Source organism: Macaca nemestrina, chromosome 9 (assembly GCF_043159975.1).
Source record: "Macaca nemestrina isolate mMacNem1 chromosome 9, mMacNem.hap1, whole genome shotgun sequence".
Taxonomy (NCBI): Eukaryota; Metazoa; Chordata; class Mammalia; order Primates; family Cercopithecidae; genus Macaca; species Macaca nemestrina.
Window position 1 is genome coordinate 140,756,750 of NC_092133.1, and position 27,322 is coordinate 140,784,071.

The window sequence follows — 27,322 nt, forward strand, 5'->3', positions numbered from 1 at the left end:
AATTCTGCAGGCAAGCAGCTCTCCCAAGAGGCTGATTTGTGCCCGAGCGTGTCTGAGTTCTGGTCCCGCCAGGCTGCCGCTGTGGGTGTGTGGAAGAGCGCAGCCCTGACACCTGAGCCACGCCCCCGACCGTGTGGTCCTCTCAGTGTAAACGCAGTGACAGCTGGGACGGAAGAGTCCGCCTTTGCTGGAGCTTAGATACAGCTTTCCTGAACTCTCTCCTCATTACCTAGATGGCTCTTAAGCCTGTATTAGCTTCTAAAAATAGCAAGTCACTCCGGTGGTGCCTCAGGCAATTAGTCAAAGTAGCACTGACAAGAAGGCGGCCGATCCCAAGCGTGGCCCTGCCTGCCTGCAGTGTTTCATGGAGGCGCCTCCCTGGCTTCCGAGTGGACAGAAGGATGGCAGAGGGCTGAGTCCCAGGCCCGGCATGTGGACAGCAGCTGTGAGTGGCACTCATCAGGCAGAGCCTGTGACCTCAGCCATTCTTGCCACACAATGGGATGTGCCCGGCAGACACAACCCCCTGCAAGGGCACACACACCATCCTGCTAGGAAATTCCCCAAGGAGTCCCATGGGAGCGAGAGCCCCAGGTTACAGTTCAAACATCACCAGCACTTTGCTCCATGGGTGTGGTGGTAAGAAACATAAATTGGTGGTAAAACATAAGGTGGTGTCTGCTACAGCGTTAAGGTAGAAAAAAGCCACTGACTTCTCTGTGAGAACCACCTTGCTCTGTGAATCCGCAGGGAGGCCAGTTTTCCCATGACTGGTATCCCGAACGGCAGCCGAGCCTCTGCTGAAGTCGGTGGCCAGACGGGGCAGGGGGTGGGGGTCCTGTCCCTGCTACAGCAAGGGACCTGCAGCAAAGCACAGCCGCTGGCCGGGGTAGTGCTGCGCCGCGTGCGGGGTGCGAGGGTGGAAGCACGTGTGGACATCTACAAGGTGCTAAAGGAGAGTGAAGCCAGCGACGGCCAGACCCTAATGGCATTCACTGAACAGGAGTCAAGCGCGGGGCCCAAGGAAGTCCATGGAATGAGCCATTGCCAACCTCTGCAAAGCCAGTACAGCACCAGGGAACACGACAGGAAGAAGCCCAGGAGAGAGATGGTCCTCAGCTCGAGTGGGAGGCACAGGAGGCTGCAGCCGACCTCACGGCCCCTCCGCTCCCTTCCCTGCACTGGAACTCAGTTCTGAAGGAAGAACCTGGAACAGAACTGCTGTTTTCCGAGGTTCTGTGCCAAGCTGAACTAAGGAGTCTCCAACAGGGCTGGGAGTTTTCACCGCAAACTCGAGCTGGTTTGGACGTGAACATCTAAGGTAAAGGCCAGCGGCTGCTCTCCAGGAGGCACCAGGCGGCCAAGCCACTGACGTGACCCCACGTGCCAAGGTGGCCACTGTGCCATCTGCAGCTGAGTGAGGACCCTCTCTGCAGCAAAGGCTGTGGAACTCCCACAGGTCCTCATGTCCAGCTCATGACCACAGAGGTGGGTCAGCTTATCAGGGACCGGAGGGGCCACCATGCGGGTGTCAGCACCACGCCCATGACCGGCAGAATCCACTCCTCCCACAGCACATGTTGGTGAAACTGCCTGCCCAGGAGGGCATGATCTCGGCTCTCTAAAGAACCTCTCATCTCACCAGGAAGGCTGTGGTTCCGGGCAGCGGCCCCCAGTGGGCACGGCTCTGTCCCAGAGCTCGTACGTACCAGGCACTCAAACACCTTCCTGCAGGCTCCCACAGCTGACCCTGCAGCCTCGCTACTCAATGCAGGCAGGAGAGGCAGGCTCCAGAGAAATGGTGCTCACCGCTCCCCTAGTCTAGGTGGCATAGAAACACAACCCCAAGGACTGGATATATCATCTCACTTTTAATCAATAAACACAGGTTCTCCCTAAGGCAGAGAAGCTAAAAAGTTTACCCTGTTCTGGCCAGTGTGACCGACATAAAGCCAAGCTAGCAAAGGGTGGGGGGGAAGAGTCATAATAAATCTGGCTCATTCTTAGCACAGAAGAAACAAATTGCTAAAATAAATGAAAGAAAGCAATGGGAGGAAACGGGGTTCTCTTACCTGGACAATAACATTCAGGCTAGTGTCGGCGCCCAGGCTTATTTCCGTGCCTGGGACATTGTTGCTAATCGTGGCCGGCACCACACACAGGGGGATGCAAAGCTCCTGGTGGCGGCCTCGCGCCTCGGCCATGTCGCACGCACTCTTGTAAGCCTGAAGCAGCAGGGCCAAGCGGTTAGCGGGGGTGCCGGGTGCTCACCTGCCAGCCCCAGGGCCTGCGCTGAGGTCCAGGAAGGGACAGGAGGGGCCTGAGTCACCAGGGGAAGCCCGTTCATGCGGGTCAAGGGGACGAGGGGAGCTCTGGAGGCCGTGTGGGAGCAGGACAGGCCTCGGCGACACAGGGGGCTGCCTGGGCACAGCCCAGGTCCTCATGAAAGGGGAGGCCTGCAGGCAGCACAGCAGGGTGGGTGTGAGGCCGGCAGCAGAGCAGGTTACAGGTAGAGGCGAGTTAGTCACGAGCGGGACAGCTCAGCTCTCGGCATCTCATCGTGGGTAAGGGAGGCCAGGGCGGTCAGGACGTTTAAACGCAAAGCCAGTCCCTTAGCTTTCTTCAGGCAGGCAAGGATGAGTGGGATGGGGCCCACAGCTGTAAGGACCACACCAAGTGACTGCCTTCATCGTGCAGAGGCGGCCTCCGCGCGCAGGCAGGGAAGGAGGCATGCAGCTGGATTACCGGCGGGCCACGCTCAGCCCCAGGCCGCATCTCTCCTCTCCGGCGGGAGGCTGCTATTTCTGCCCTCGGGAAGCCGCACACAAAGCCACACAGGCGAGCAAGAACCTGAGTTGCTGCTCTGGGGTTCCACTGGGAAATGGGCTCTGGTGTCAGAAATGGGAGCGGTTCTCGAGCCCGTGTGCACCGGGGTTTTTCAGACTCCACCTCAGGGTGTTAACCAAGGTAACAGCAGGACAGGTCCACACGCTCACTGTTCCCACCTCCAAGCGGCCCCACACAGCAAGGTGTTTTTGTCATCCACTTGGTGGCAAAACCAACTATTTATGGTGTTGGATGTGTCCCTCTTACTGTGAATATCCCCACATCTGCTGCAGGAATGCTACTGTTGGGACACAGGGTGGGGCCCACATCTCCCAGGGAGAGTTGGACAGTGAGCGACCCAGGCTCTGCAGCCCTGGTGCAACCCAAAGCATCCCAAGGCCAGGAGCCCATGTGGGCCGAGGGCTTCAGACAGTGAGTGCAGATCCGTGGCAGGTGAGTTCACAGCGTGGTGGGTAGGAGGGTAAGGTGGGTGGGTCAGTGCTGGGTGACCACGAGGTGAGCGGTGAGAGGGGCCCCCGCACCCCATGGCACAGCCTCCACGTCCACCCAGACCCAGCACATGCCCAGCTCTTGGGCTGCTCCGTACAGGCTCTGCCTTGCAGGCTCTGGCCATGGCAGTTTTTGCAGGACTTCAACCCAAATGCCAGCCTGCTTCCCTCCCAGCTAGAAACACTCATCTGGGGATACTCGCTGGCCTGGTGCCCAGGATGTGGCCCCGTCAGCACCACCACATGGGGGGCTCCTTATGCTTTTCAGACAGGTGACGTCACTCCTTTACTGTGGAATACCCTAGCTCAGGACAGACCAAGACTGGCTGGACCAAGACTGGCCACGGGGAGCTGGCTGCTTCTCCAAGAAGCTCTCGCTGGAAGCCAGAGGCTGTGGGTGACCCGGGGCCAGGAGGGGCCTGAGGCACACAAGAGGGCAGGTGGGGGGTCTCGGCTCCTTAACTCCACATTGAAATCTGTGGGAATGGCCACATTGCTGCAAATCCTCTCTCCCCTCTTCCCTATCGCTCTTTTTCCTTCCTTCAGTCTCCAAAAAAGGGGAGGGAAGCTTCAAGACGGGGGAGACTCTGCCCAGAAAAGTATAAAACTCTCAAGACCAAACACAGCTGGGCCCCTAGGTCCGTGGTGGGGCCACTATGACAAGGATACTCACAAGGCTGTGGTCACCGCCACCTTCGCGACACCTGACAGCAGCGTGGCACCCACCTACTGTGTTTCTGATGTGACCTGATCAAGCTTACAGGACGGAGTAACACACCAGCCAGCGCTAAGGAATGAAAGGAGTCCAACCGAAACTCCCTGCAGCCATATCCTGAGAATGTGTAACACCTGCTCTGAGGTATTTCATTCATTCTGTTCTGCCCGGAAGACCCACTCACCAGCACAGCATAGATTCGGAGGTGCTGTGGCGTCAGCTAAGCATCAATGCTGGCAAGAAGGAAATCACGAGTGAGGATGAGGTCGCACGCGTCCAAAGAAGATGACAACTTCACCACATCAGATCCGCCCAGGGCTTCTGAAGCGCAACACGGCCACATCCTGAGCCAGACTCCTACTATGGAGCCCGCCCTGTGCTTGGAGGGACTTTCCTCAGCTTCCCTTGTCTCCAGCCCCAGGTGCTGGGAGCATCCCTTCCCCCAGTTCTAACCAGAAACCTCCCTGGACAGTGCAAACATCCCCTGGGTCACAGTCACCCCATGAGAATCACCAAATTGACTGAACAACTGGAGACATCCACAGACCTGAAACATAAATGCTGCCCAGGGCCACAGAGGGTGTGGCCGGACAGGGAAGAGACGCTCACTCCCACACGTCATCAGCCTCCGACGGCTTCAGGAGAGTGGCTGGAGTGACCCAGAGCCATCCACATCAAGTCGCCTCAGGCCCTCATTTCCTGAGCTCGCCACCAGCTCCTGTTCTACGGCCAGACGAGCCCAGTTCAGACCCAAATCCAAACCTCAGGATTCACGCTGTTTGGCCGTCAGTAAACAGGGCTCTGGAGAAAACAGCTGCCACGTTCACATCTCCGTCCCTCTCCCTTCAGGGGTCCACAGAGGGACCCTCAGCAGCTTTCTCATCCCTGCCCTGGCTCCCGAGCAGCTGCAGCATTCGCCAGGGTGACCTCAATCAGCTGGCATCACTCACCCCTCACGAGACTAGAACCACGGCACTGCCAAGACAGCCTCATTCCTCAGAGCTCGGGATCAGAAGGGCAATGAGGACATACACATACACTTACCAAGGTGGCTGTGCCTGGCCAACGGGAGGCTCGACTAACTACACGCTCCAGTTCTTTCTCTATTGTAATCAGTTAGCTTAAGGCCCGGCGTGGTGGCTCATCCCTGTAACCCCCGTGCTTTGAGAGGCCAAGACAGGGGGACTGCTTGAGCCCAGAAGTTTGAGACCAGCCTGGGCAACACAGGGAGACCTCGTCTCTGTAGAAATACAAAAAATTAGCCGCGCACGGTGGCATGCATGTGTAGTCCCAGCTACTCATAAGGCTGAGGTGGGAGGATCGCCTAAGCCTGGGAGGTCGAGGCTGCAGAGAATCGTGATTGCACCACTGCACTCCAGCCTGGGAAACAGAGTGAGGCCCTGTCTCCAAAAAAAAAAAAAAGAAAGAAAACGAAATTGTTTAACCTAGCTTTGAGAAACTTGAATGAATGAAAAAGTGAATTTAAAACAATTGCATAATAAATCACCAGTCCCTCCAAGGGAAGTCAGAGGGTGGAACGGATCATATGTGGGGTGTTTGCCTCACGTATTTTGGTTTTCAAATTTTGACCCTACACATTTGTTACATATTTACAATCTGAAAAAAACAAAAAAACAAGTTATTTATAGCAGAGGACATTGGCATTAAAAAGATAGATTTTCTTCATGCCTGAAAGTGTACATCACATACCACAAGGATCTATACTTTGTGTGGAAACTTCAAAATAAAAAAAGTCACGGGGAGATCAATACCAGCTTTGTCCCACATCTTCAGATGCTCAGCTAACTGCAGTGACTGCTCTCAAATTCCCCACCCATTCCCTCTGGGCAAGTTCCAATAGGTAACAATTAGGGAAAAAAGAAGCTTCAATCCCTCCCATTGCACACCCAACTTTCACAGACCCAAAAGTCCAGCTAAAACCAGTGAAAGAGCAGTGAAAGCCATGCTGGAATCCCCTCTGTGAAACAGACACTCATGTTCACATTTCCAGCGCGAAGGTCACCTCAGAGCCGGGCCAGCCCCGCAGCAGCGAAGCCGTGACACCCGTCACCAGAATTACAGAAGCAACGTCTAGGTCAGAGATTAGTGACTGCCAAAAATAAGGTGAAAGTTGCCCCCCCAAAGCCAGTGAACACGGGAAAACCTGGGCAGGTTTCCTTCGCAAAGAAATTGAAGAAAGTTTAAGATGATCAGAAAAGCAAGAAAGGAGTGCTAAGCGTTACTTACCATATGAGCTGTATGTTAAAAGCTTGTTTTTTTATTTACCAGTGCTAGAAATAAGTTTCATGCCAAGGGTTTATAAAAGAAAAAAAAAACTTTGAAAAATATTCATGAGAACTAAGTCGCACAAGAAAAATTAAAACTTGAGAATTACTGAAAAATTTTAGACATCAAATTTTAAAAAAATGAAATGCTTCCTGCATTAGGTACGGATCTGCAGACTCCCACGTGAATCACCAAGTGTGACACACAAACATGGGGATAGGCGTGTATGTCTTTTAGCCGGGAATGGCGGCATGTGCCTGTGGTCCCAGGTACTTGGGAGGCTGAGGTGGGAGGATCACCTGAGCCCAGGAGGTCGAGGTTGCAGTGAGCCGAGATCACACCACTGCACTCAAGCCTGGGTGACAGAGTAAGACCTTGTCTCACAAAGAAAAAAAAAAAAAAAAAAACAGAAGAATATATTTCTATATTTTATTATTGTCTCTTGGCAAAAAAACTAAACTAGCCCCAATGTTGCCTTAGATGTAATTTAATATTCTAAGTTTACAAAGGGGAAAATGAGGTCAACAGCCAAGACCAAAGAGATAACAAATGCAATGGTGCGTTCAGGGCAATGACTACAATTATAAAATATTCACTTCAATTTCAACCCTCAGCATCAAGGCAGGGGTTCGTCATAATGGGTATTGGAAGCTTAAAGAAAATTTAGGCTCAGCATTAAAAAAAAAAAAAAAAAAAAAGCAGATTTTAATGCTGGTGCAATCACAGGAGACTGCGGCCCAGTCCTCCTGAGCGCTGCAGCTACTCACGGGCACTCCTGGGGTCCTGGGCGCGCTACGTCCCCGCCGGTGGCCACACAGAAGAGGAGGCAGTAAAACTTTTTGGGAGTGAGATCAAAAATGTTCAGAGTCTAAAAACATACTTTCTAGGGGGAAAAAAAGAACGAGAAGCTCTCATTCAGGGTATTTGTAAAAGGCTGTTTCTAGCACACTGGTAGATAAAAAGGGCCGGGGCCCTCAGGTTAGCGTCAGCCGGCGCCCGCCTGGCGGGGTGCACACGGACTTACGTCGGTGATAGTGTTCAGGGCTGTGTCTGCCCCAATGCTGAAATCGGAACCCGGCACATTGTTGGACACAGTAGCGGGAACCATGACCATGGGCACACAGAACTCCTCGTGCTTCTCCCGGGCGGCTGACAGCTCCAGGAGTCCCAGGTAGGCCTGTCAGACAAGCGTGGGAGTTGTGGGGCGAGAGGGAAGCAGGGAGGAGGGGGTCTCGCTGGGAGAGCCTCAGGGAGAGCCACCTCCACCACAGCACACAGGAAGCACAGTAGGGCGTCACGAAACCACTACGAGACCAACACAAAGTCGCGTTAAGACCACAGACAAGAATACAAGGATCAGCAGGTTCTAAGCACAAAGGGTGAAGGACAAAATCAGTGAGAAGACTAAACCCTCATGGGTAAGAGTCTCATTTCTGAGGTTCTTACTTTGTTTTTATTTTTTTCTTTTTGAGACAGAGTCTCGCTTTGTCACCCAGGCTAGAGTGCAGTGGCGCAATCTTGGCTCACTGCACCTCTGCCTCCCGGGTTCAAGCGATTCTCCTGACTTGGCCTCCTGGGTAGCTGGGACTACAGGCACCTGCCACCATGCCCGACTAATTTTTGTATTTTTAGTAGAGACAGGGTTTCACCATGTTGGTCAGGCTGGTCTTGAACTCCTGACCTTAGGTGGTCTGCCTGCTTCAGTCTCCCAAAGTGCTGGGATTACAGGCATGAGCCACTGCGCCCCGCTGGTTCTTACTTTTTCTAAAAGTAAATGGAAAGGTTACCATGGGACTAATCTTCACTGAATAGAAAAATATTAGGGTCTATAGTCCAAAATGTGATTTTAAACAAAATTCTAGGTATAACTACCTTACTCTCTAAGTAGCCACTGGACTCTGGACTCAAGAGAGAGAATGACTTCCACAAACCTGAAATACATCAAGAGCTCACTGAATAGATGAGTCCCAGTTCAGGAGTCAAGCTTTTGCTTCTTGGTTAAGTTACTTTATTGGGAACTGGGTCACTCGTAGGCCACGTCTTACCACCTGCTATTCTGCCGTTCTACAATTCACCAGTGGCAGCTGGTCTGGGAACCTATCATCTCGGATCGTGGCCAGTAGCCAACAAGTAGCTTAATGTTTAGCCAACACAGGGCGCGGCTCACACCCGCAAGACTGGCAAGCGGGTGAAGAGAGAAACGGAAACGTACCTCAAACCCGCCGATGATCAGTAGCGCGTTGATGCTGTGCGCGCGCATCTGCGTGGCGATCTCCTCCAGGTACTTTCCCGGGAGAATGCTGAAAACAGCCAAATGGAGAATGACGTCAGACACCTGGAGCTCCACGCAGACCGCGGGATATCACGCCGGGAACCCGAGAAACCACGCTGGTCCCCACCCGGCCTCCCTCCCTAGTCTGTGGTTTTAAGGAGCGGTAAACGTTTGCCATTTCACGCAGGCCACTGTGGCTGGCAGACGGCAGAACGATCAGGAATCTCATCTCGAAAGTGTTTTAATGAGAAAACGGAATAAAGCATTTCAGCTGATACCTTGACCTAAAAAGAACTCTGCTGCCCCATTCGAAAAAAATAAAAATAAAAACTTATAATTATTAACGATCATTTTTTTTCTTTTGAGACGGAGTCTCGCTCTGTCACCAGGCTGGAGTGCAGTGGTGCAATCTCGGCTCACTGTAACCTCTGCCTCCCGGGTTCAAGTGATTCTCCTGTCTCCTGCCTCAGCCTCCCGAGTAGCTGGGACGACAGGTGCCCGCCACCACGACTGGCTAATTTTTTGTATTTTTAGTAGAGACAGAGTTTCACCATGTTGGCCGGGGGGTCTCCATCCCTTGATCTGGTGATGCACCCACCTCGACCTCCCAAAATGCTGGGATGACAGGAGTGAGCCACCACGCCTGGCCCGATAATTGTTTAAATGGAAATCTCCAGTTTCCAAATAACTTACGTATGCATTATCCACTATTGATCTCATTTAAAATCCCATCTGCTCATACTTGCTCTCCCTCCCCCATGCTATCACCAATGGCACATGACAGGGCTAACAAGTGCAACACCAGACTGTGTGCCCCCTGGATCCCATCCCAAACCCACCCAAAGGTTTCATGTTGATTGGAAGAAGTGAAGTACTTGTACTCTTGGTAGATTTATAAGGCAAAAATGTTCAGGCCTGGCCATCAGAGCAGACAAATGGATGCAGCTACTTGCAAAATTACCCTGGCCCCTAAGGTGAGGTTTCTTAAGCCTCTTCAGGACAAGCCCAGAACAGCCAGCGAGTCCTCTCTACATCCTCGAGGGCAACGCCCTGGCCAGCTTATCAAGCACCTGCACCCGGGGAGTCGGTGGCCAGTCCTCAGCCCCAGGACGCACACTGAGGGATGCATCTGCCTCTACCTAGAGCTTTACTGTCTGGGGCACCGACATGCACAGCTCATGAGAACAGCCAGGAGGCAGCCGCAGAGCTAACCCAGCTCTGAGGCTTCCCAGCAGTGGCTGGGAGTACCAGGGTCCTGGCTGTAAAGCAAAGCAAAGGGTGCAGCTAACTCCCTTGGAACTATAAGCCAGAATTACGTGGAATCCATCATTTATTATATTTGCCAAAAACCACCTTCCTTCCATATGAAATCGTGATCTGCAGTGATGACAGATATTAACATTCGCACCCCTGACATGATCAAAGGTGAGAAGAACTCAGGCTTCATCTACATTTGAAAATTCCATCATCCCCAGTGATGCAGGGACGCAAGAGTTACTATAGGTCCGAAAAAGAGATTTTTAGACTAGAATTCCTTGGGTCCTTTCTTTGGCTATGGAAATCTGAGCCTCGAGTCACAGCTGCTCAGGGCTACTGAGCAGGTTCCCACCAATGCTACCTGCTATCTAGGCTGCTTTAGGGTTTGCTTAGAGTGCTGCCTCCACAGCTCTGTGACACCACTCATCTTTATGACCTCCAAGTGGAGGCTTTAGGCTTGCCAGTTGGCTCTTCAAATGAATGGAAATATGAATTAGAGGAAGGCATTCCAAGTTACCTCCGCATCTCTTTTACGCCCTGGGATGCATCCCCAGCTCCCCGGAACACAGGCAGTTCCACTGGAGGGAGGACCGGTAACTACCTGCACCCCTCCCTTAGGGACGCCTTTACAGGAATCGCAAGCGGCATCGGCACCTAGCAATTCCCTTCCAGAACACGGCTCTTCCTTCTTCCTTAAAAGCAGGTCATAGAGTTGAGATTTGGAAGTTACCGTTTTGTCCCAAGAATGGAGCCTCCTTGGCCGGTCCAGCCCCCGACATCTGTCCAGCCGATTTCTTTGATCTAATGTGCAAACACAGAATGAAACAGCTAAAGTGAACAATGAAAGGCAAGTTAGAAAGTACTAAAAACAGCTTTCTGTGCTTTTTCAACAGGCTGCATTCCGGTAAAGATTTGAGAGGCAAGGCTGGGCGCGGTGGCTCATGTTTGTAATCCCAGCACTTTGGGAGGCTGAGGCGGGCGGATCACGAGGTCAGGAGATCAAGACCATCCTGGCCAACACGGAGAAACCCCGTCTCTACTAAAAATACAAAAAATTAGCCAGGTGTGGTGGCAGGCGCCTGTAGTCCCAGCTACTCAGGAGGCTGAGGCAGGAGAATGGCGCGAACCGGGGAGGCAGAGCTTGCAGTGAGCTGAGATCACGCCACTGCACTCCAGCCTGGACGACAGAGCAAGGCTCCGTCTCAAAAAAAAAAAAAAAAAAAAAAAAAAAAAAGATTCGAGAGGCGTGTGAGACAGCATTTATCGCGATGCCTGGATGAATCAAGGCGAGAAACAGAAGAACAGCAGAGGGGCTGCATTCTCCCTGCCTGTCAGGGCTTCTGCCTCTTACCCCCAGCCACGTGTGAGATACGCCGCTCCCCATATCCCGCCTCCGGCAATTAAAAGAAAAGTAACATGATGGTTTCTAAATTGGTAAAAGATTAAGGGAAAATTTCCTTTCTTACAAACTAGGGAGAAGAAAAGGAAAACAGATTACTAAGCAAACTAATGTAATCACAGAAAGAGGATGCGACTGCGAGGACGGCACGGCCGCGGGAGGAGAACCTGTGGGGCTCGAACCCCAGCTCCGAAGCTTCCGGTCACAAGATTCCGGGTAAGTTCACGGATTTGGTGGACGCACTGCTATGCTGCAGTGAGATCTCCAGGTAAATTACATTAGAAAAAAGATCATTCTATATCAAAAGGTAAATATTGTACAAGGTGTGTGTGTGTGTATATATATATATATATATTTGACAGAACCATATAAATCAGGCTTTTTTTTTCACATAAATCAGTTTTGAAGGCAATATTTCTTTAAATAAAGCAAATACCAGTTTTAGGTCAATTAATCTTTACAAGTCTGAACAAGAAAGACGGGGAAAGCAAGATCCACCCAGGACAGAACGGTTCCTCTTCCGGTTCCTGCAGCTGAGATGCAGGTGGATGGGCCAACATGGAAAGGGGGCCAGCGGTGGTGGAAGGTGGATCATCTGTGTTCCCGGGGATGCCACTGCGCATCTCGCCCCTAACTCTCTGCCACTCCTCAGTCTCCTGGGCTGGGGTCTCCTCTTCCCACCCCACTCTTAACAATGGCGCCCTGAGGACTCAGTCCCGGACCTCCTCTCTCTCCTACCTGCACTCAGGCCCTCAGGGAAGCTCTGTGAGTTCTGTGCCTTTAACTACCATGGAGACACTGAAGCCTCCCAAACCTACGTGCTGAACCCACCCCTCCTGAAGACGCCGGGACACAGCGGCTTACTGCACATTTTTGGCCACGGGGGACACAACTTCACCCGGCATCCCCAGTCCTGTCCTCGGCCGCGGGACACACCTTCACCCGGCATCCCCAGTCCTGTCCTTGGCCGCGGGACACGCACCTTCACTGTGGCCTCATGAGTCTCTACTCCTCATCCTTCCTGAAAGCAGTGTCTCTCAGGGCTTCCCATCCTCTTAAGTTGCAACTCTACCCCTTCCATGTGCTCAGGCCAGGAATGGAGTGATTCTTGCCTCCTCTGTTTATGCCTGCGTGTACTTAGCAAGCAAATCCCATGTGCCCTCCGTGCCCTCAATATCTCCAGACCCTTGGAGGTTTCTTGCCATCTGCACAGTAGCCCGTCTGGACCCACCGTCTCTTGCTAGGTGACTGCAAAGCCCCAGCTGGAAGCCCTGCCTCCTGCCTCTGCCTCGATGAACACCAGAGAGTCCCTTTAGAAAGCTCTCGGTGTGGGCCAGTCCCCGCTCAGGACCCCAAATCTCACATAACATAAAAGCCAACCTCCTCAGGCTGCCCACAAACAAGCTGGCCCTGTCCCTGCAGTTCCCATCCTCACTGCCCTGCGCGGCCTCCAAGCTCACAAACAAGCCGGCCTCGCCCCTGCAGTTCCCATCCCCACTGCCCTGCGTGGGCTCGGAGCCCCTGCCCCTGTAAGCATCAGCTCCAGAGCATCCTTTCCCTCCGCCTGGGATGAGTGTCCCTCGAGGGTCCCAAGAGCCGCCTGCTCATCCTCTGACCTGCAGCCTGGGAGCACCTTCCCCAGCGTGGCTGTCTGGGGGAACTCCAGCAGGCCCTCCTCCGCGTGCCTCTGAGAACTGCTCACTGTCCAGAGAGCAGGGGGTCCTCAGTCACTGTTCTCTCTCCCTGTCTAAAATGCAGTCTCCACGGAACCAGAGAGTTGTGCCTGCTGTGCTCACTCATTTAATTCCTCAGCATAAGAACTCCACAAAGTCAGAGGCCGGGCACGGTGGCTCATGCCTGTAATCCCAGCACTTTGGGAGGCCGAGGTGGGTGGGTCACCTGAGGTCAGGAGGTCGAGACCAGCCTGGCCAACATGATGAAACCCCATCTCTACTGAAAATACAAAAATGAGCTGGGCGTGGTGGCGCGTGTCTGTAATTTTGGCTACTCAGGAGGCTGAGGCAGGAGAATCGCTCGAACCCGGGAGGCGGAGGTTGCAGTGAGCCGAGATCACGCCATTGCACTCCAGCTTGGGCAACAGAGCGAGACCTCATCTCAAAAAAAAAAAAAAATTTCACAAAGCGGGTATTTGTTGGCTAATCAGATAAACAAAGAGCCACCAGTTCAGCCCCCCGTCAGGAGCTCAGAATCCTGTTTCCAGTCCTCCCTCGTGCATCCAGCCCAGTTGGCATCCCTGTGCCTCAGTTTTCTTGTAAGGAAAATGGGGATAACATCTTAGATTCAGTGTGAGGCTTAAATGGGTGAACACACGTAAATCCCACAGAACAACTGGGTACAGCACACGTCCAGAGGTGTTACCCGTGTTCACTAAGGTTTGTATTTCAGTGGGTGCTTGTGCACACCAGACACCACCTACTTTCCCTCCAGTGCACGGTTTAAACCAACCGCAGCCTCCGAGACAACACCACCTTCCTTCTCACCTAATGTCAGGGCCATCAGACCCCAGAGGCACTGCCAACCCCCAGCACCTTTTCAGAAAATTCAAAAGCACATCACACCCTGGGCTCCATTTGAGGGCCCGAAACCTACCTTAGGGTGAGATTTCACTCCAGAAGCAATGCCTTAATAAGTAGTCATTCAGTCACAATGTCACAGGATCCTGGACTGAGACAGGATCCTGGACTGAGGCGTGAAAAGGTGTGAGGGCCGTGGAGGGGGCCCCCCATTCCACTGTGCTCGGAGCCAGGGGGTCTGCCCGCCTATGGCGTCCTGGGTGACTCACCTGGCCCTTGGCGAAGCCATCAAAGCCATCGTAGATGGCGAGCATCCTGTGGCCGTCGGCAATGCCCACGCGCACAGCTGAGCGCACGGCCGCATTCATCCCGGCCGCAGGCGCCCCCACGTTGATGACAGCTACGTTGCAATTGGTCTGCAAAACAGAAGGCGGGCGAGCACTGGGTCACGGGCACACGCGAGCTCCATTTGCGGCACGCTGTGGCAGCGGCCCATGCTGAGCCAGGCCTGAAAACTGGTGGCCTCATTCAGCGAGGCAGAGGCCATGAGGGGAGCCCACAGGAGAGGTCGGGGGCATCGCGGGAGGCCGGCCACCAACCTTTGGGATCTGATCATCCGGCAGCTTGATGGCGAGTCGCTTGTAGGTGTTCAGGTTGCCCGCAAAGCTCCTAAAGGAAGAGGGTGTTGTTGGATCAGAGTTGGGAACACCACCCACAACTTGGGGCTCACACAGAGAAAAGCGGCTTGTCTGCCAGCACTCAATGTGTCTGCCAACTATCTGGGCAGGAGGAGGAGGCCCCAGGATTCCACGTGCGCTGCAGAGCCCTTAACCACGACCCATGGTATTGTCCGTGTCTGGAGGAAATGGACTGAGAGAAAAGGGTAAGCTTCTTTTTTTCTTTTTTTTTTTTGAGACGGAATCTCGCTCTGTCGCCCGGGCTGGAGTGCAGTGGCCGGATCTCAGCTCACTGCAAGCTCCGCCTCCCGGGTTCACGCCATTCTCCTGCCTCAGCCTCCCGAGTAGCTGGGACTACAGGCGCCCGCCACTTCGCCCGGCTAGTTTTTTTTGTATTTTTTAGTAGAGACGGGGTTTCACCGTGTTAGCCAGATGGTCTCGATCTCCTGACCTCGTGATCCGCCCGTCTCGGCCTCCAAAAGTGCTGGGATTACAGGCTTGAGCCACCGCGCCCGGCCGAAAAGGGTATGCTTCTACACTTCGTAACTTTCTCTTGCAAAACGAGGGCCACAGCCGGGTGCGGTGGCTCAAGCCTGTAATCCCAGCACTTTGGGAGGCTGAGGCGGGTGAATCATTTGAGGTCAGGAGTTCGAGACCAGCCTGGCCAACATGGTGAAACCCCGTCTGTACTAAAAATACAAAAATTAGCTGGACATGGTGGCACACGCCAGTAGTCCCAGCTCCTTGGAAGGCCGAGGCACGAGAATTTCTTGAACATGGGAGGCAGAGGTTGCAGGGGGCTGAGATGGCACCAGTGCACTCTAGCCTGGGTGACAGGAGACTCCGTTTTTTGTTTTGTTTTGTTTTTAAAAGGCCACATGTCACCTTGTGCCTTAATCTCATTAGCTCCTAAACCACCACCACCTTGCCAAAAAGGACCAATGGCAACTTTAGAAAATGATTTCTCTCTAACCAGTCACCAGGGCCTGCTACTGCAAAAGGGGTGCTGTGAGTCCTGCCTGACTTTCTGAGTTTTCAGACTGACATGGAATAAGCACAACCCGTAAGCACATTTGCAGTGGCCAGGCCCGAGGGGTGTGTGTTCCCGACAGGGCAGAGCTTTCTCCAAAGCACCTCACCTCCCTCGGAGCCGAACCGCATCTTGAAATCTCCTCTCGTCCATCGCCTTCTGCACATCCTGAGTCTTTTAAAACAATGATGAAAAGAAGAAAGAATGTGTCAGAACTTGGTGCACCATGGATGGGGTGGGTGGAGGCTGGCTCGGTCCTTCCCACCAGCCCTCTCCAGTCTGACCCAGGCTGCCGGCAGCCCCAGGGTTAATGGTCTAGACGACCGGCCACCAAGTATAACCTAATGCTGGTTGGCAGCCAGCCCCTCGCTGCCCGGCTGTGAGGTCAGAGCCCTGGGGTCTGCTTAGCTCAGGAGGCTTCTGAGGAAAAAGAGGAGGTGTCACCTGCTGTTTGTGGACACAACATTGTGAAGATTTAACCCAAGAGAACAAAGCTGGAGGAAATGAAATCTCTCAGGCATGGTTCTAAGGAATTCTCAATTTGATTATGGTGGGGAAAAACAAAACAAAACAACCAGTTCACTGGGGGATGCGGGACGGGAGTGAGGTCACGGCGGGCGGGGGAGCAGAGGGGCCCGGATGGATGCCCTGGGACGCAGGGCTAGGAGTGATGCATGCCAGGCAGCCCCGGGCAACGTCAGATCTCGGGCAAGTTCTTTCTCGCTCTAAACTTCAATTTCCTCCTCTGTAAGATGAGAAAAATACTCCTCCTTCCAGCAATCTCTAAGGTTATTCAAACATGTCAGACCCTCAGGAAGACGCCTGACAAACAGCAGGTGCACAGGTGCACAGTAGTGGCTCCCTCCGCTTTAACAACAAAGCCACACAAGGGTGCTTTCAAGGTCAGGGCAAGTGACACCTACCGTGATCATCTCTAGACAAGCAGAGACATGAGACACAGGCTCAAAATACATGTACTGCGTGTCGTTCAGTGCTCTGAGCCTTTTAAGCCTACTGCCTCTCACATGCACACAGGCACACACTAATATGCAGACACACACTACCTTGTACTCATACCAACATGCACACATATGCATAGAAACATACCTGCACACACAGACACACGCTACCTCACATACACACATGCATATAAACATGCATGCACACACAGACATGCAGACACAATACCTCACATACTCACATACGCATATAAACATACATGCACACAGGGTAACATGCAGACACACTAGCTCTCACTCAAACATGCATACCCATGCATATAAACATACAAACACATGCAGACACAAACTACCTCACACACTCACAAACACACACATATGCATAAACCTGCATGTACATGCATATACAGAGACACACATGCACACACTATACATACATACACACACACACAGACACAAGCCTTCACACACATACACACAAATACTATTTTCTCCCTTGGGCTTTTGGAAATTATGTTTCCAAGGTGACTTTCAACAAGTCCCTGACTTGATTGCTTCATGACTTCTTTGTGTGTGTTAAGAGGCATTTACCTCAGGGTCACTGGAAAGACCCAACAAAACAGGAGTCACGAATGAACTCTGAAAAATAACAGCCGGGCACGGTGGCTCATGCCTGTAATCCCAGCACTTTGGGAGGCCGAGGCGAGCAGATCATGAGGTCAGGAGATCAAGACCATCCTGGCTAACATGGTGAAACCCCGTCTCTACTAAACATACAAAAAAAAAAAAAAATTAGCCGGGCTTGGTGGCAGGCACCTGTAGTCCCAGCTACTCAGGAGGCTGAGGCAGGAGAATGACATGAACCCAGGAGGCGGAGCTTGCAGTGAGCCAAGATAGCGCACTCCAGCCTGAGCAACAGAACGAGACTCCATGTCTAAATAAATAAATAAATAATAAAATAAACTAAAATAAACTTCGAATGCAGCTAACTTCACAGTCACCTCCACTACTGAACAATGCCTGGAAAGCCAGAACTGCTTTTCCCTTTGTTCATTTGCAGATGGCAGCTCCCTGGCCCGAGAAGGGTGGGTGCATCTTCGGGTGACCAGAGTCATCCCTGTGTCCCATCACAGACCTGAATGTCCTTGGGGATAGGAGGACAGGAAGTGGCTGAAACTGGAGAAGTTTGGGAAGGTCCCACCTTCCCCTACAAAATACTGCCCTGCAGATCTCTCTCACGCCTGCCTCCCTGCCACTCTGTCCACAGATCTCTCTTGTGCCCGCCTCCCTGCCACTCTGTCCACAGATCTCTCTTGTGCCCGCCTCCCTGCCACTCTGTCCACAGATCTCTCTTGTGCCCGCCTCCCTGCCACTCTGTCCACAGATCTCTCTTGCCTCCCTGTACTCTGTCCTTCTGCAGCGCTGGGTGCACTGGGGCCACCTGGAAACTCTTCGACTGTTGGGATCCCAACACTCTAGACCCATCTCAGGGGAGGTTACAACTACGTGCCACAAGGATGGACGGTAACTTAGAAAACCAAAGAGTGAAGACGGCACAGGTTCTGCAGGTGTGGGTGAGAACACAAGCCTGCTCCCTCCCCATGGGCAGCTCACCCCCTTCTCAGAAAGGCCGTGTAACCCAGCGTGCACCGACAAGACACCCGAGGTACCCAGGCCGGCCCGACAAGCAGCGTCTGTCCCCAGCCGCCCCCGCCCTGCCTGTGGCCATGGGCTGCCCACTCACCATCTGCACGCACTCCATCAGTGGCAGGCGCACGGCGTGGTTCCCGTTCAGCGACACGACGCAAGCTGGGGTGTCCGGGGTGGCCTCTAGCAAGGCGATGACTGCCTCCACCCCCATGCGGCTGGCCTGAAAACCAGGTCCATGTGGATCAGGGGCAGCCCCCCACCCTGCCCCGTCCCTGTCACCTCCTGCTGTCTTTCCATGACCTCCAATGATCTCAGTCAGGTGCTCACAGCCCTCCCCACCTGCAGCCTAACTCTTCAGAGCAAATCGATTTCCACTCCTTTAGAACCGGCAAGATGGGAACAGAGGGGAGGTCAGGGCCAGACGGAGAGCAGGAGTGTTAAGAGCTGAGTTTGTACTTGGGATTCCTGCTGCCCCGAGTCAGTTTCCAGAAACCCACACAAGGAACACAGCCTTTCTGCCCTGGGGTTGTGTCCTCTGGGGTCCATATCATCCCAACAGCAGGCACTGCCCTCCCACACTAGGGAGCTCTCCCCGCCTCTGAATGGCTGTAGGCCTAGACACTGGTCTGCACCAAAGGTCTCAAGGATCGTTAAGAAGAGGGCCGGGCCGCTGGCATCTCTGGGGGAGCATTATGCCAGGCTCTGTGGCCGGCTGGTGCCTGCGCCTCTCCAGAAACGCTTCCTGCTAGAGACCTTGTGAAGATGCCCAACGCTCCCATCCTCACCAAGATCCTGTCGAATGCCGAGGGGGTCCCTCCTCTCTGCACATGCCCGAGGATGGTCACACGTGTGTCATAGCCCAGCTGCGTGACGACGAGCTGCAAGGAAACGTCTCGTTAGGATGCGGAACCGTGATGCGGACCCAGCAGCCCAGATCTGGAAGCAGGTACTGGGCACTGAAAAAGGTTTTTCGCTCTTTCTTCAGATCTAAATGGGAAGAGTTATTTCTAAATTTTGTTTCCTAGCAGAACATTTAGTATATATAACAGGCAGCTGAAACTCGGTTTTAAAAATAATACTTTTGTTACCCAACAAAATCTTGGCTTGCACCTAGAAAATGAATGCAAGTCACATGTTCGGTGCTTTAACAACAACAACAAAAAGTTTCAGTAGCTTGCATTTAAACTATTACTTATATTTTACAAAAATGTAAACATCTTCCTTTAACCAGCTTAAAATTGTTTAGCTGTGATTTGATAGCACAACCCAGTCCAATCAAGGCACTCCCCTCGCCCCACCCCACAGGCACGCTGGCCCGGTGACCTGGAGAGGCCACTGACTGTCTCTGGAACTCAGCTTACTCCTCTGTAAGAACAGTGGGGCTGGGCTACGTGAATTTCATGGTTCCTTCTTGGTCCATTGTCCTGTGATTTAATTATAAGTAAGTGGGAAATAAAATCTTTGCCTCGACTTTATGGATCACCACTTATAAATATTGGCAGCTGTCTTTCCCCGGCATCTGTCACCGTTTTCATATCCAGAGACATGTTTTGCTCCTTCACTGACCATAACAAAGCACAATAAAGAACACGACTTACAAAGGCAGGTGGCGATGCCTTCTGCCCTGCGGCTGCTAGAGCCAGAGCCCATCCCCAGCCCCGTCTACAGCAGGAGCCCGGCCCATGGCATCGGAGTCCTCTCCAGATGGGCAGGCACTGAGCAAGCCCCAGGGCATGAAGCCTGCCAGAGCCCGTCCCCTGGCAGGGCCACGAGGACACAGCAGCTTTCTTTGTGAGTAAGAATGTGCTCAGCTGATGCTCTGGGTTACGGGAGGGCACAGGGAATAGCAAGGCGCCGCCTTTTCCCCCTGTGGCAAACAGAAGCCCAGGTCAGCTGCCAAGTGTTCAGTCCTCATTCTCAGAGCAGCTCACGTTTAAGAGCCAGAACACTCTAATCCAAAGAACATGTGTGACCACTCGAGCTGACCTCTGTGTCTGCGGGGGAGTCCCGGAACCTCTAGGGGCTCGGCAAGAGGGGATGCAAGCGGAACAGGCCCCCAGGAGCGGCAGCTGGGTGTTTCCCAGGCCGTCCAACTTCTGAGTCATGATGAAAATGTTTTAAATATCAAGGATAAAAAGTTAATAATTCAGTGTTCTAAACCAAGCCTGCCCATGATGCTAACCTCCCCTGCTTCCAGGCAGAAACCAAGCGAAAGGGAACAGCTGCACGCACTCACCTCTTTGATTTTCTCAGAGGTAATGTGTTTATTTTGGGTATCAATTGCTCCTTCAGCCACAATAATAATATTCAGTCTTTTTTTCCGGGCACGGTTCTGCAGACACAGAAAATTAAAGCTCTCAAATTCCTAATCCCATTCTTAGCAACGACTACAACAAAACCACAGAAATCTGTCTTGGACTGAACTAGCCTCTTTCTGGGCAGGAATCTTTGCCCAGCTTCCTAAGAGCTGCTTCCCAATGACATCAGAAGGTGGTGAAAGGCGCTCTGGATGATAGCAGGGAGGGATGGGGTGAGAGGAGGGACAGGGGTGTGAGGAGGGGCAGGGGTGTGAGGAGGGGCAGGGGTGAGGTGAGGGGCAGGGGTGGGTGAGGGGCAGAGGCGAGGAGAGGGGCAGGGGCGAGGGGCAGGGGTGAAGGGGCAGGGCAGGGCAGCTGTGGCTCACTGGAAGAGAGCTCTTTGGGACTGGGAGCTCACATCACCACCACAGACAGAAATGTGGCCCCCAGCCAGCCCTCGGTGGAGGGCACTGGTGTGACTGACAGGGGTTCCCAAGGGGAAGGACACAGAGATGGACTCCCCACAGGCGCCTCATGCACTCATGCTTTCTGCCTCCCTCCAGAGTTTCCTGCCACCTCCCTGTAAACCACTCCTCCCCGGCCCCTCCCAGGGGAGGCCCCGAAGCCTGGCCACTGGCATGAAGTTGTATTGCGCACAGGCTCCAGCAGCAGAGAGGCGGGACAGAAAACACAGTGTGAGCGAACACAGGGCCCACACAGCGGGTTCTGGTGGCCACAGTGACACCCGAAAGGGCTTGCACTGCTGGGCCGCCATGGCTGCTGTCCCCATCGTCCTTCCTATGCTCACAGCAGTCACGTGAGCCTAAAGAGGTCATGAAAGGAATACAGCGACCACTCCACGATGTGGGATTAACTCATCCTCAATGGATTCGCTTTCTATAAAGCCCCGCATTAAAGACCCGCCCGTAGAAAATGGTAGTGGTGGCTGTGTGGAGCCTGGAGCCAACAGTGCCTGAAGTCCACCTGCCAGAGTCAGGCACACGGGGCATTCTAACCAGGCTCACTCTGTCTGAGACTCAGGTCTTAAATGAGACCTCTTCTGCCTTGAGTCTCAGCCTTCATAGAGGAAAACATGCCCCACGCTCACAGTCCATAGAGTGAAATACAAAGTGTGACAACTGGAGACAGAGAAATATTTTCACTTGCTTAAAATGCCGTCCCACTTGGGATCCTGATTAAAGCAATGCAGCCAGCATCGCCCGCTATCGACGGCCACAGGACCCACATTACCTCCGAGAGTTTGACACACATCTGCTCCTCCCAGCCTTGCTCTGGCGGAGACTCCGGAAGGAACACCCAGTCTGCACCGCAGGCCAAGGCACTCACCAGGGCCAGGTACCTATGTGGACAAGGCAACAGCATCAACACCCCAGAAGGATCCTTCCCATGAAGGTACCCCAGGCACCCCACTCAGTGACAGATGGGCAGATCTAATGCCAGGTATGAAGCGGGACGCCAGCCCCTCCAGGACTCTCTGCAGGAGCATTCTGGATGTGGGGTATAGCCTCAGGGAGATGACGCTAAGGGTCCCCAACCCGAACTGCGGACACTGGACCCACCGCAGGTACATACCCACAGTGTCGTCCCATCACCTCCAGAACGAAGGTCCTCTGGTGGCTGGAAGAAAAACAGAGGGAGCCCCGGACACAGCTCAGAAAGCAGAGAAACACAGGGAGCACCCACTCAGCCCTGGACACAGCTCAGAAAGCAGAGAGAAGGGGCTTTGACAGCCGAGTTAGCCAGGAGGCCTGCAAGGACCTAGGCTTCAAAAATGGTTCATTTTCTACTAAGGCAAACGCTATGCAGTAGCCTTCCAGACTCCTGTGAGGAAAGTGACTTGAGCCACCTCTGCGCTCTCCAGTTGCACATTTGACACCTCGCCTGCCTGTGCCCAGGACACACTCACACTCCCAGGCCCCGTGCTGGGCTCTTCCCAGATACCTTCTCTATTGGGCACAGTCGGTGGCTGCTGTCAAGAGCCACGGCTGGATCTCTCCCAGGGAAACAAGTGCGTGCCAGTGTCACTAAGCGGTTAACACCCAGAGACTGGGTCTTCCCAAGGAATGGAAAAATCCAACTGCTCCGAGCAGCCTTCCAACTTAGTGATTTTCCACCAACTGTGGGGTTCACGCCCACGCACTGAGAATGTCCAGTGAAGGCGTCACTGGGAACAGGACACACAGAGGACTGGGAGGCACCACACCGGGGACTGGATTCAGCACTCTCTCAGTCTCAAGCACCTCGTCCTTAAAGGGGAGACACTTATTCTATTTACCATTTCACATGGTTTTCATGCAAATTGCTTCAGAAATTGTAGGGTGCCCCACAGAGTCATTAGTGATAATCCGCCGAGTCTAGAGCACCTCGGATCAAATGCAGTGGCCCCACCACACTTTGTGAATCCATAGGTTACACAGGGCAGGACATCGCTGGCCGCATCTCTCATGAGTGGTGTGGAAAATCCATACCATAGTTTACTTCTTGCCACTCCTTCCGGAGATGTTTGGATAGGACATTCAGATAATTATTATTTTGTTTCTTCCTTTCAAATTCTAATCAACAGCTTTCTTTTATCATCGGGTTAAAAACAAGGAATGTTTTAAAATTAAAAATGGAAAGCAGACCAGAGAACAATTTTCTGGCAATAGTTTCTAAAAGTCAAGTTACGAGCCAGCACCAGGACACCCAATCTGCAGAATGTTCTAGAGCCCGTGGTAACATCTGAGCTGGGCACACATGGGGCCCCACGTGGCCTCCCGCCGGTTCCTCTGAGTGCTTTACCTCTGGGCCGTGGTCATGATGGCGTCAATGACCTCAATGATCCTATGCAGGGCGGAGTCAGTGCCGATGGTCATGTCGGTGCCACAGAAATCATTGTCAATGGAGCCCACCATGCCCACCACGTTGAGGTAGGCGTACTTCTGCACGGCCTCCTTATCGATCTGGCCTGCGTGGGGAGCAAACAGCAACACAACCACCCTAAACAAACACTCTAAACTCTTTGATTTGTTACTGGTATCATTTATGTATTATCATTTTTTTGAGACAGGGTCTCACTCTGTTGACCAGGCTGGAGTGCAGTGGCACCATCATAGCTCGCTGCAGCCTTGAACTCCTGGGCTCAGGCGATCCTCCTGCCTCAGTCTCCTGAGAAGTTAGAACTATGCCTGGCTGATTTCTTAATTTTTTGGTAGAGCCAGACTCTATGTTGCCCAGGCTGGTCTTAAATTCCTCAAGAGACCGTCCTGCCTTGGTCTCCCAAAGGGCTGGGATTATAGGTGTGAGCCACTGCCCAGGTCAATTCTTTATTTCCTCAGAACTCAATGCAACCGGATTCTGCATAGTTAAGGAAAGAGAAGCCAGACAAAGCTGGCAGCAGTTACACACAATGGGCACTGTCACCTGGCACTTAGACAAGAGCAGTGGATTCGAAAAATAAAAGAAAGGATCCACATTTGCAATTGGTAAACAAAAATCTCAGTATTTCCTGGCAACAGCTTCCGAGAATGACACGGCTTTGAACACGGATATGTTACAATTATGGAATTGAGAATCTAAGACACTAGGCCATCTTCACACTGATTTCTCACGCATCTGTGGGAAGCTGGATCGTGGATGGGCATCTACCGCGCACTCAGGACAGACCTGGGCTGCGCAGCTCTGCATAAAAGGAGTCGGAACCATCGAAGGGCCAGGGGCAAGCTTAGGCCCGGACTCGTGGCTGCTGTCCTGCTCTGTACACTCAGTGGGCTGTGCCAGACCAGGACGATGTGGACAAGCAAGAACTGTGAGGCCTGGCTGCTTCCAGCAGGCAGCGTTCTCCGTCCCCTACAAGGATGTTCACAAGCCTGGAGACAGTTGCTTTGCCTCAAAGCCGCCTCTCATCAAGTTGCTATTAAACAATATGCTTCCCTGGTCATATTTAATATTGCATTGAAATTACATAACAACTGCTTCAAGGGAGAAAAACTACACTTTGGGAGGCCGAGGTGGGTGGATGACCTGTGGTCAGGAGTTCGAGACCAGCCTGGCCAACACGATGGAACCCCGTCTCTACCAAAAATACAAAAAAAAGTTAGCCGGGTGTGGTGGTGCATGTCTGTGATCCTGGCTACTCAGGAGGAAGAGAAAGAGGCAGGAGAATCACTAGAACCCAGAAGGCAGAGACTGCAGTGAGCCAAAATCGCATCACTGCACTCCAGCCTGGGCAAGGGAGACAGACTCCGTCTCAAAACAAGCAAACCAAAAAACCTACATACACACAGGACTCTCAGAAACGCTTTCCTAAGTAGTGTAAAAGGTGGTACCAGATGATGTATTGGCAGAAATGTATCTAAATAAATAAAGTCTTGTGAGAACTTCAGTTCTAAGGGACCCCAGCGAGCTGGAGAGATACAGTGTGAGGGCTGAAAGGCGGACACTGGTGTCCCAGGCTGCTGGGGACCTGGCCCACCCCACAGCCGAGTGGCTATTTGATTCCTCATCTGTAAATGGGATGATCTAAAAACTGACTTGGATGGCTGTCGTGAGGATTCCATAAAACTATCTGTGTCAAAGGTCAAAGGGTGCCTGGCACATGGTAAGGTTAAATTACTAGCATTCTTATGATTGCTGCTGTTGTGTTTTGAGATCATAAAAAGTCCTGAGATGGTGACTGGAAGATCTGTGAGAACAGGTGCTTCCGCTGCAGTGAAGAGGGAAACGTGTCCGTTCCAAAGCTCTGAAACAGGACAAAAACCCACAGGACACGGGAGCAGGCGTCCACTCACCATTCCTGGCCAGCTCCTCCAGCAGCCCGCTCCACTCCTTCCGGAAGAGGTTGGCCCCGGTGAGGCTCCCGTCCCCGCCGATCACACACAGGTTGGTGATGCCGCGCTGCAGCAGGTTGCAGGCGGCCTTCAGGCGGCCTTCCCGCGTACGGAAGGCCTGGCACCGCGCACTGCCAATGATCGTCCCGCCCTGGGAAAGACGACACCAGCTTACTCATCTCCTCACAGCATGACAGAAAGCCAGGTGGATGGCGCACACAGGCTGACTATAAACAGGGGCTGGAATTCACGTTTTTCTCATTTTCACCTTGTCAGTAACTAGCTATGAAAGACTATGATTTTCCTGTTTTTAGTCCCAGACCAGCATTCCACAAAGACAGGCGCATCACACCAGGAGGAGCCAGGGAGGGGAGGAGCCAGACACACAGCAGCCATCAGTTAAATACATGGAGCAGGAACCAGCCTGTGGGGTCACAGCAGCCGCCCCAGCACGGGCCAGTGAGCTCAACCAGATGCATGTGGAACCAAAGACGAACCCACTGACCACCAAGCACGCCGGCCAGGACAAGGGAAGTGGCGTGACCAGTGGCCAGGCTCTCCCTCCAGTCTCCCCTTACAGCACCTACAGGTAAAACCAACAGGAACCTGGGGCCAAGGGGATTTTTTTTTTGCACCACATACCCGCTGCCCCTTTTAAAGAGCTATGTGTTCAGGAACTTAAATTATTTCATCCAGACTTCCAGGGGACATAGACCATGATTCATCACACTTGGTTTTCCAAAAACTAAGAATTGATGGGATTGACAAATGCAGGATTCATTTAAATAAAATCATGAATGCACCAACAAACTCCAGTCCAGACTGGATCCCTAGACGCACGCTGACTTCGTCAAGCAAGGTGCTCATAAGCGCAGCAGGGGTTGTCTCCGCGCTGGAGGCAAGGGCTCTCCCTGACTTCAGTCTGCAGGCAGCTCCCAGGAAACCCCTGCATTGATGTGACTGCCTGCTTCTTCCTTTTTTTTTTTTTCTTGAGACAGAGTCTCACTCTGTCACCCAGGCTGGAGTGCAGTGGCGCAATCTTGGCTCACTGCAAGCTCCGCTCCTGGGTTCACGCCATTCTCCTGCCTCGGCTTCCCTGGTAGCTGGGATTACAGGCACCCGCCACCACGCCTGTTTTTTTTTTTTTTTTTTTGTATTTTTAGTAGAGACGGGGTTTCATCTTGTTAGCCAGGATGGTCTCCATCTCCTGACCTCGTGATCCGCCCACCTCAGCCTCCCAAAGTGCTGGGATTACAGGCGTGAGCCACCGTGCCTGGCCTATGAGTGTGTGTTTCAATACACCAATGGTACATGCACACAGCTCCTTTTCACATATGGAGACTTATTACTATTCCAAATCCCAGAAAAGTTTATATTTTTACATGAAACCTACCATCATTATGAAAAGGTCATAAAAACTGAAATTCACTCCACACGATCCTGTGTCACCAGCACCAAGTGTGACCGAGACCACTTACAACCCGGTCCCCAAGGCAGGTGAGGGTAGGGGCGCAGAGCAGGGCAGGGGTGCTCTCCAGACTCTGCCCGGACAAAAAGCCAGGGGGCAGCATGAGAGCCGGCACGATGGGAGGTAGAGTCAGCAACCCAGAAACTCCCACCAAAAAGACAAAAGAGGTGGCTGCAACTTGGGAACGAAACCAGGATAACTGGACTGCAGAGGAGTGGGTGCCATTCCCATTCCCTCGCTCGCTCGCTCACACACACACACACCACACACACCTACACATACACACACACCCCCCACACAGGCACGCCACACACAGACACACCACACACACACAGACACCACACACACCTACACATACAAGGAAACCACATATACACACATCCCACACACAGATACACACTCACTAGCCACAAACTCACACAGTTAACACATACACACGGGCAAACCACACATACTCAGACTCACACACCTACATACAGACACACACCAAACTCAGTTACATACACACTGAGATTCACACACCACATATACCACATGCAGAAACACAAACTCACTGATACACACACACACTTCAACCCTCTGTTCACGTCTTCCTACCTCAATCACGACCACAG

General features: G+C 52.7%; 1 protein-coding gene and 1 long non-coding RNA gene across 6 annotated transcripts in view; one reads left to right on the plus strand and one right to left on the minus strand.

The window, feature by feature from the left end:
• The window catches only part of LOC105490824 (ATP-dependent 6-phosphofructokinase, platelet type), a 66,870-nt gene that overhangs the window by 9,709 nt on the left and 29,839 nt on the right, over positions 1-27,322 (minus strand). For 2 of the 5 annotated variants that reach the window (XM_071070531.1, XM_071070532.1), the window contains exons 4-17: positions 25,202-25,391; positions 23,214-23,379; positions 22,005-22,049; positions 21,663-21,771; positions 20,351-20,446; positions 18,900-18,992; positions 18,209-18,334; positions 15,615-15,679; positions 14,398-14,467; positions 14,068-14,214; positions 10,596-10,666; positions 8,549-8,636; positions 7,361-7,513; positions 2,073-2,225 (exon numbers count right to left, since the gene is read on the minus strand). In XM_071070531.1, coding sequence (XP_070926632.1) covers positions 2,073-2,225; positions 7,361-7,513; positions 8,549-8,636; positions 10,596-10,666; positions 14,068-14,214; positions 14,398-14,467; positions 15,615-15,679; positions 18,209-18,334; positions 18,900-18,992; positions 20,351-20,446; positions 21,663-21,771; positions 22,005-22,049; positions 23,214-23,379; positions 25,202-25,391 — 1,572 coding nt within the window. The remainder of the gene's footprint in view (positions 1-2,072; positions 2,226-7,360; positions 7,514-8,548; positions 8,637-10,595; positions 10,667-14,067; positions 14,215-14,397; positions 14,468-15,614; positions 15,680-18,208; positions 18,335-18,899; positions 18,993-20,350; positions 20,447-21,662; positions 21,772-22,004; positions 22,050-23,213; positions 23,380-25,201; positions 25,392-27,322) is intronic. The other 3 variants (XM_071070533.1, XM_071070534.1, XM_071070535.1) reach the window with 3 other exon arrangements.
• LOC139356436 (uncharacterized) lies at positions 10,170-12,140 on the plus strand. Its single transcript, XR_011608381.1, has 4 exons — positions 10,170-10,458; positions 10,566-10,716; positions 11,343-11,480; positions 12,013-12,140. It is a non-coding gene; the product is annotated as an uncharacterized lncRNA (long non-coding RNA).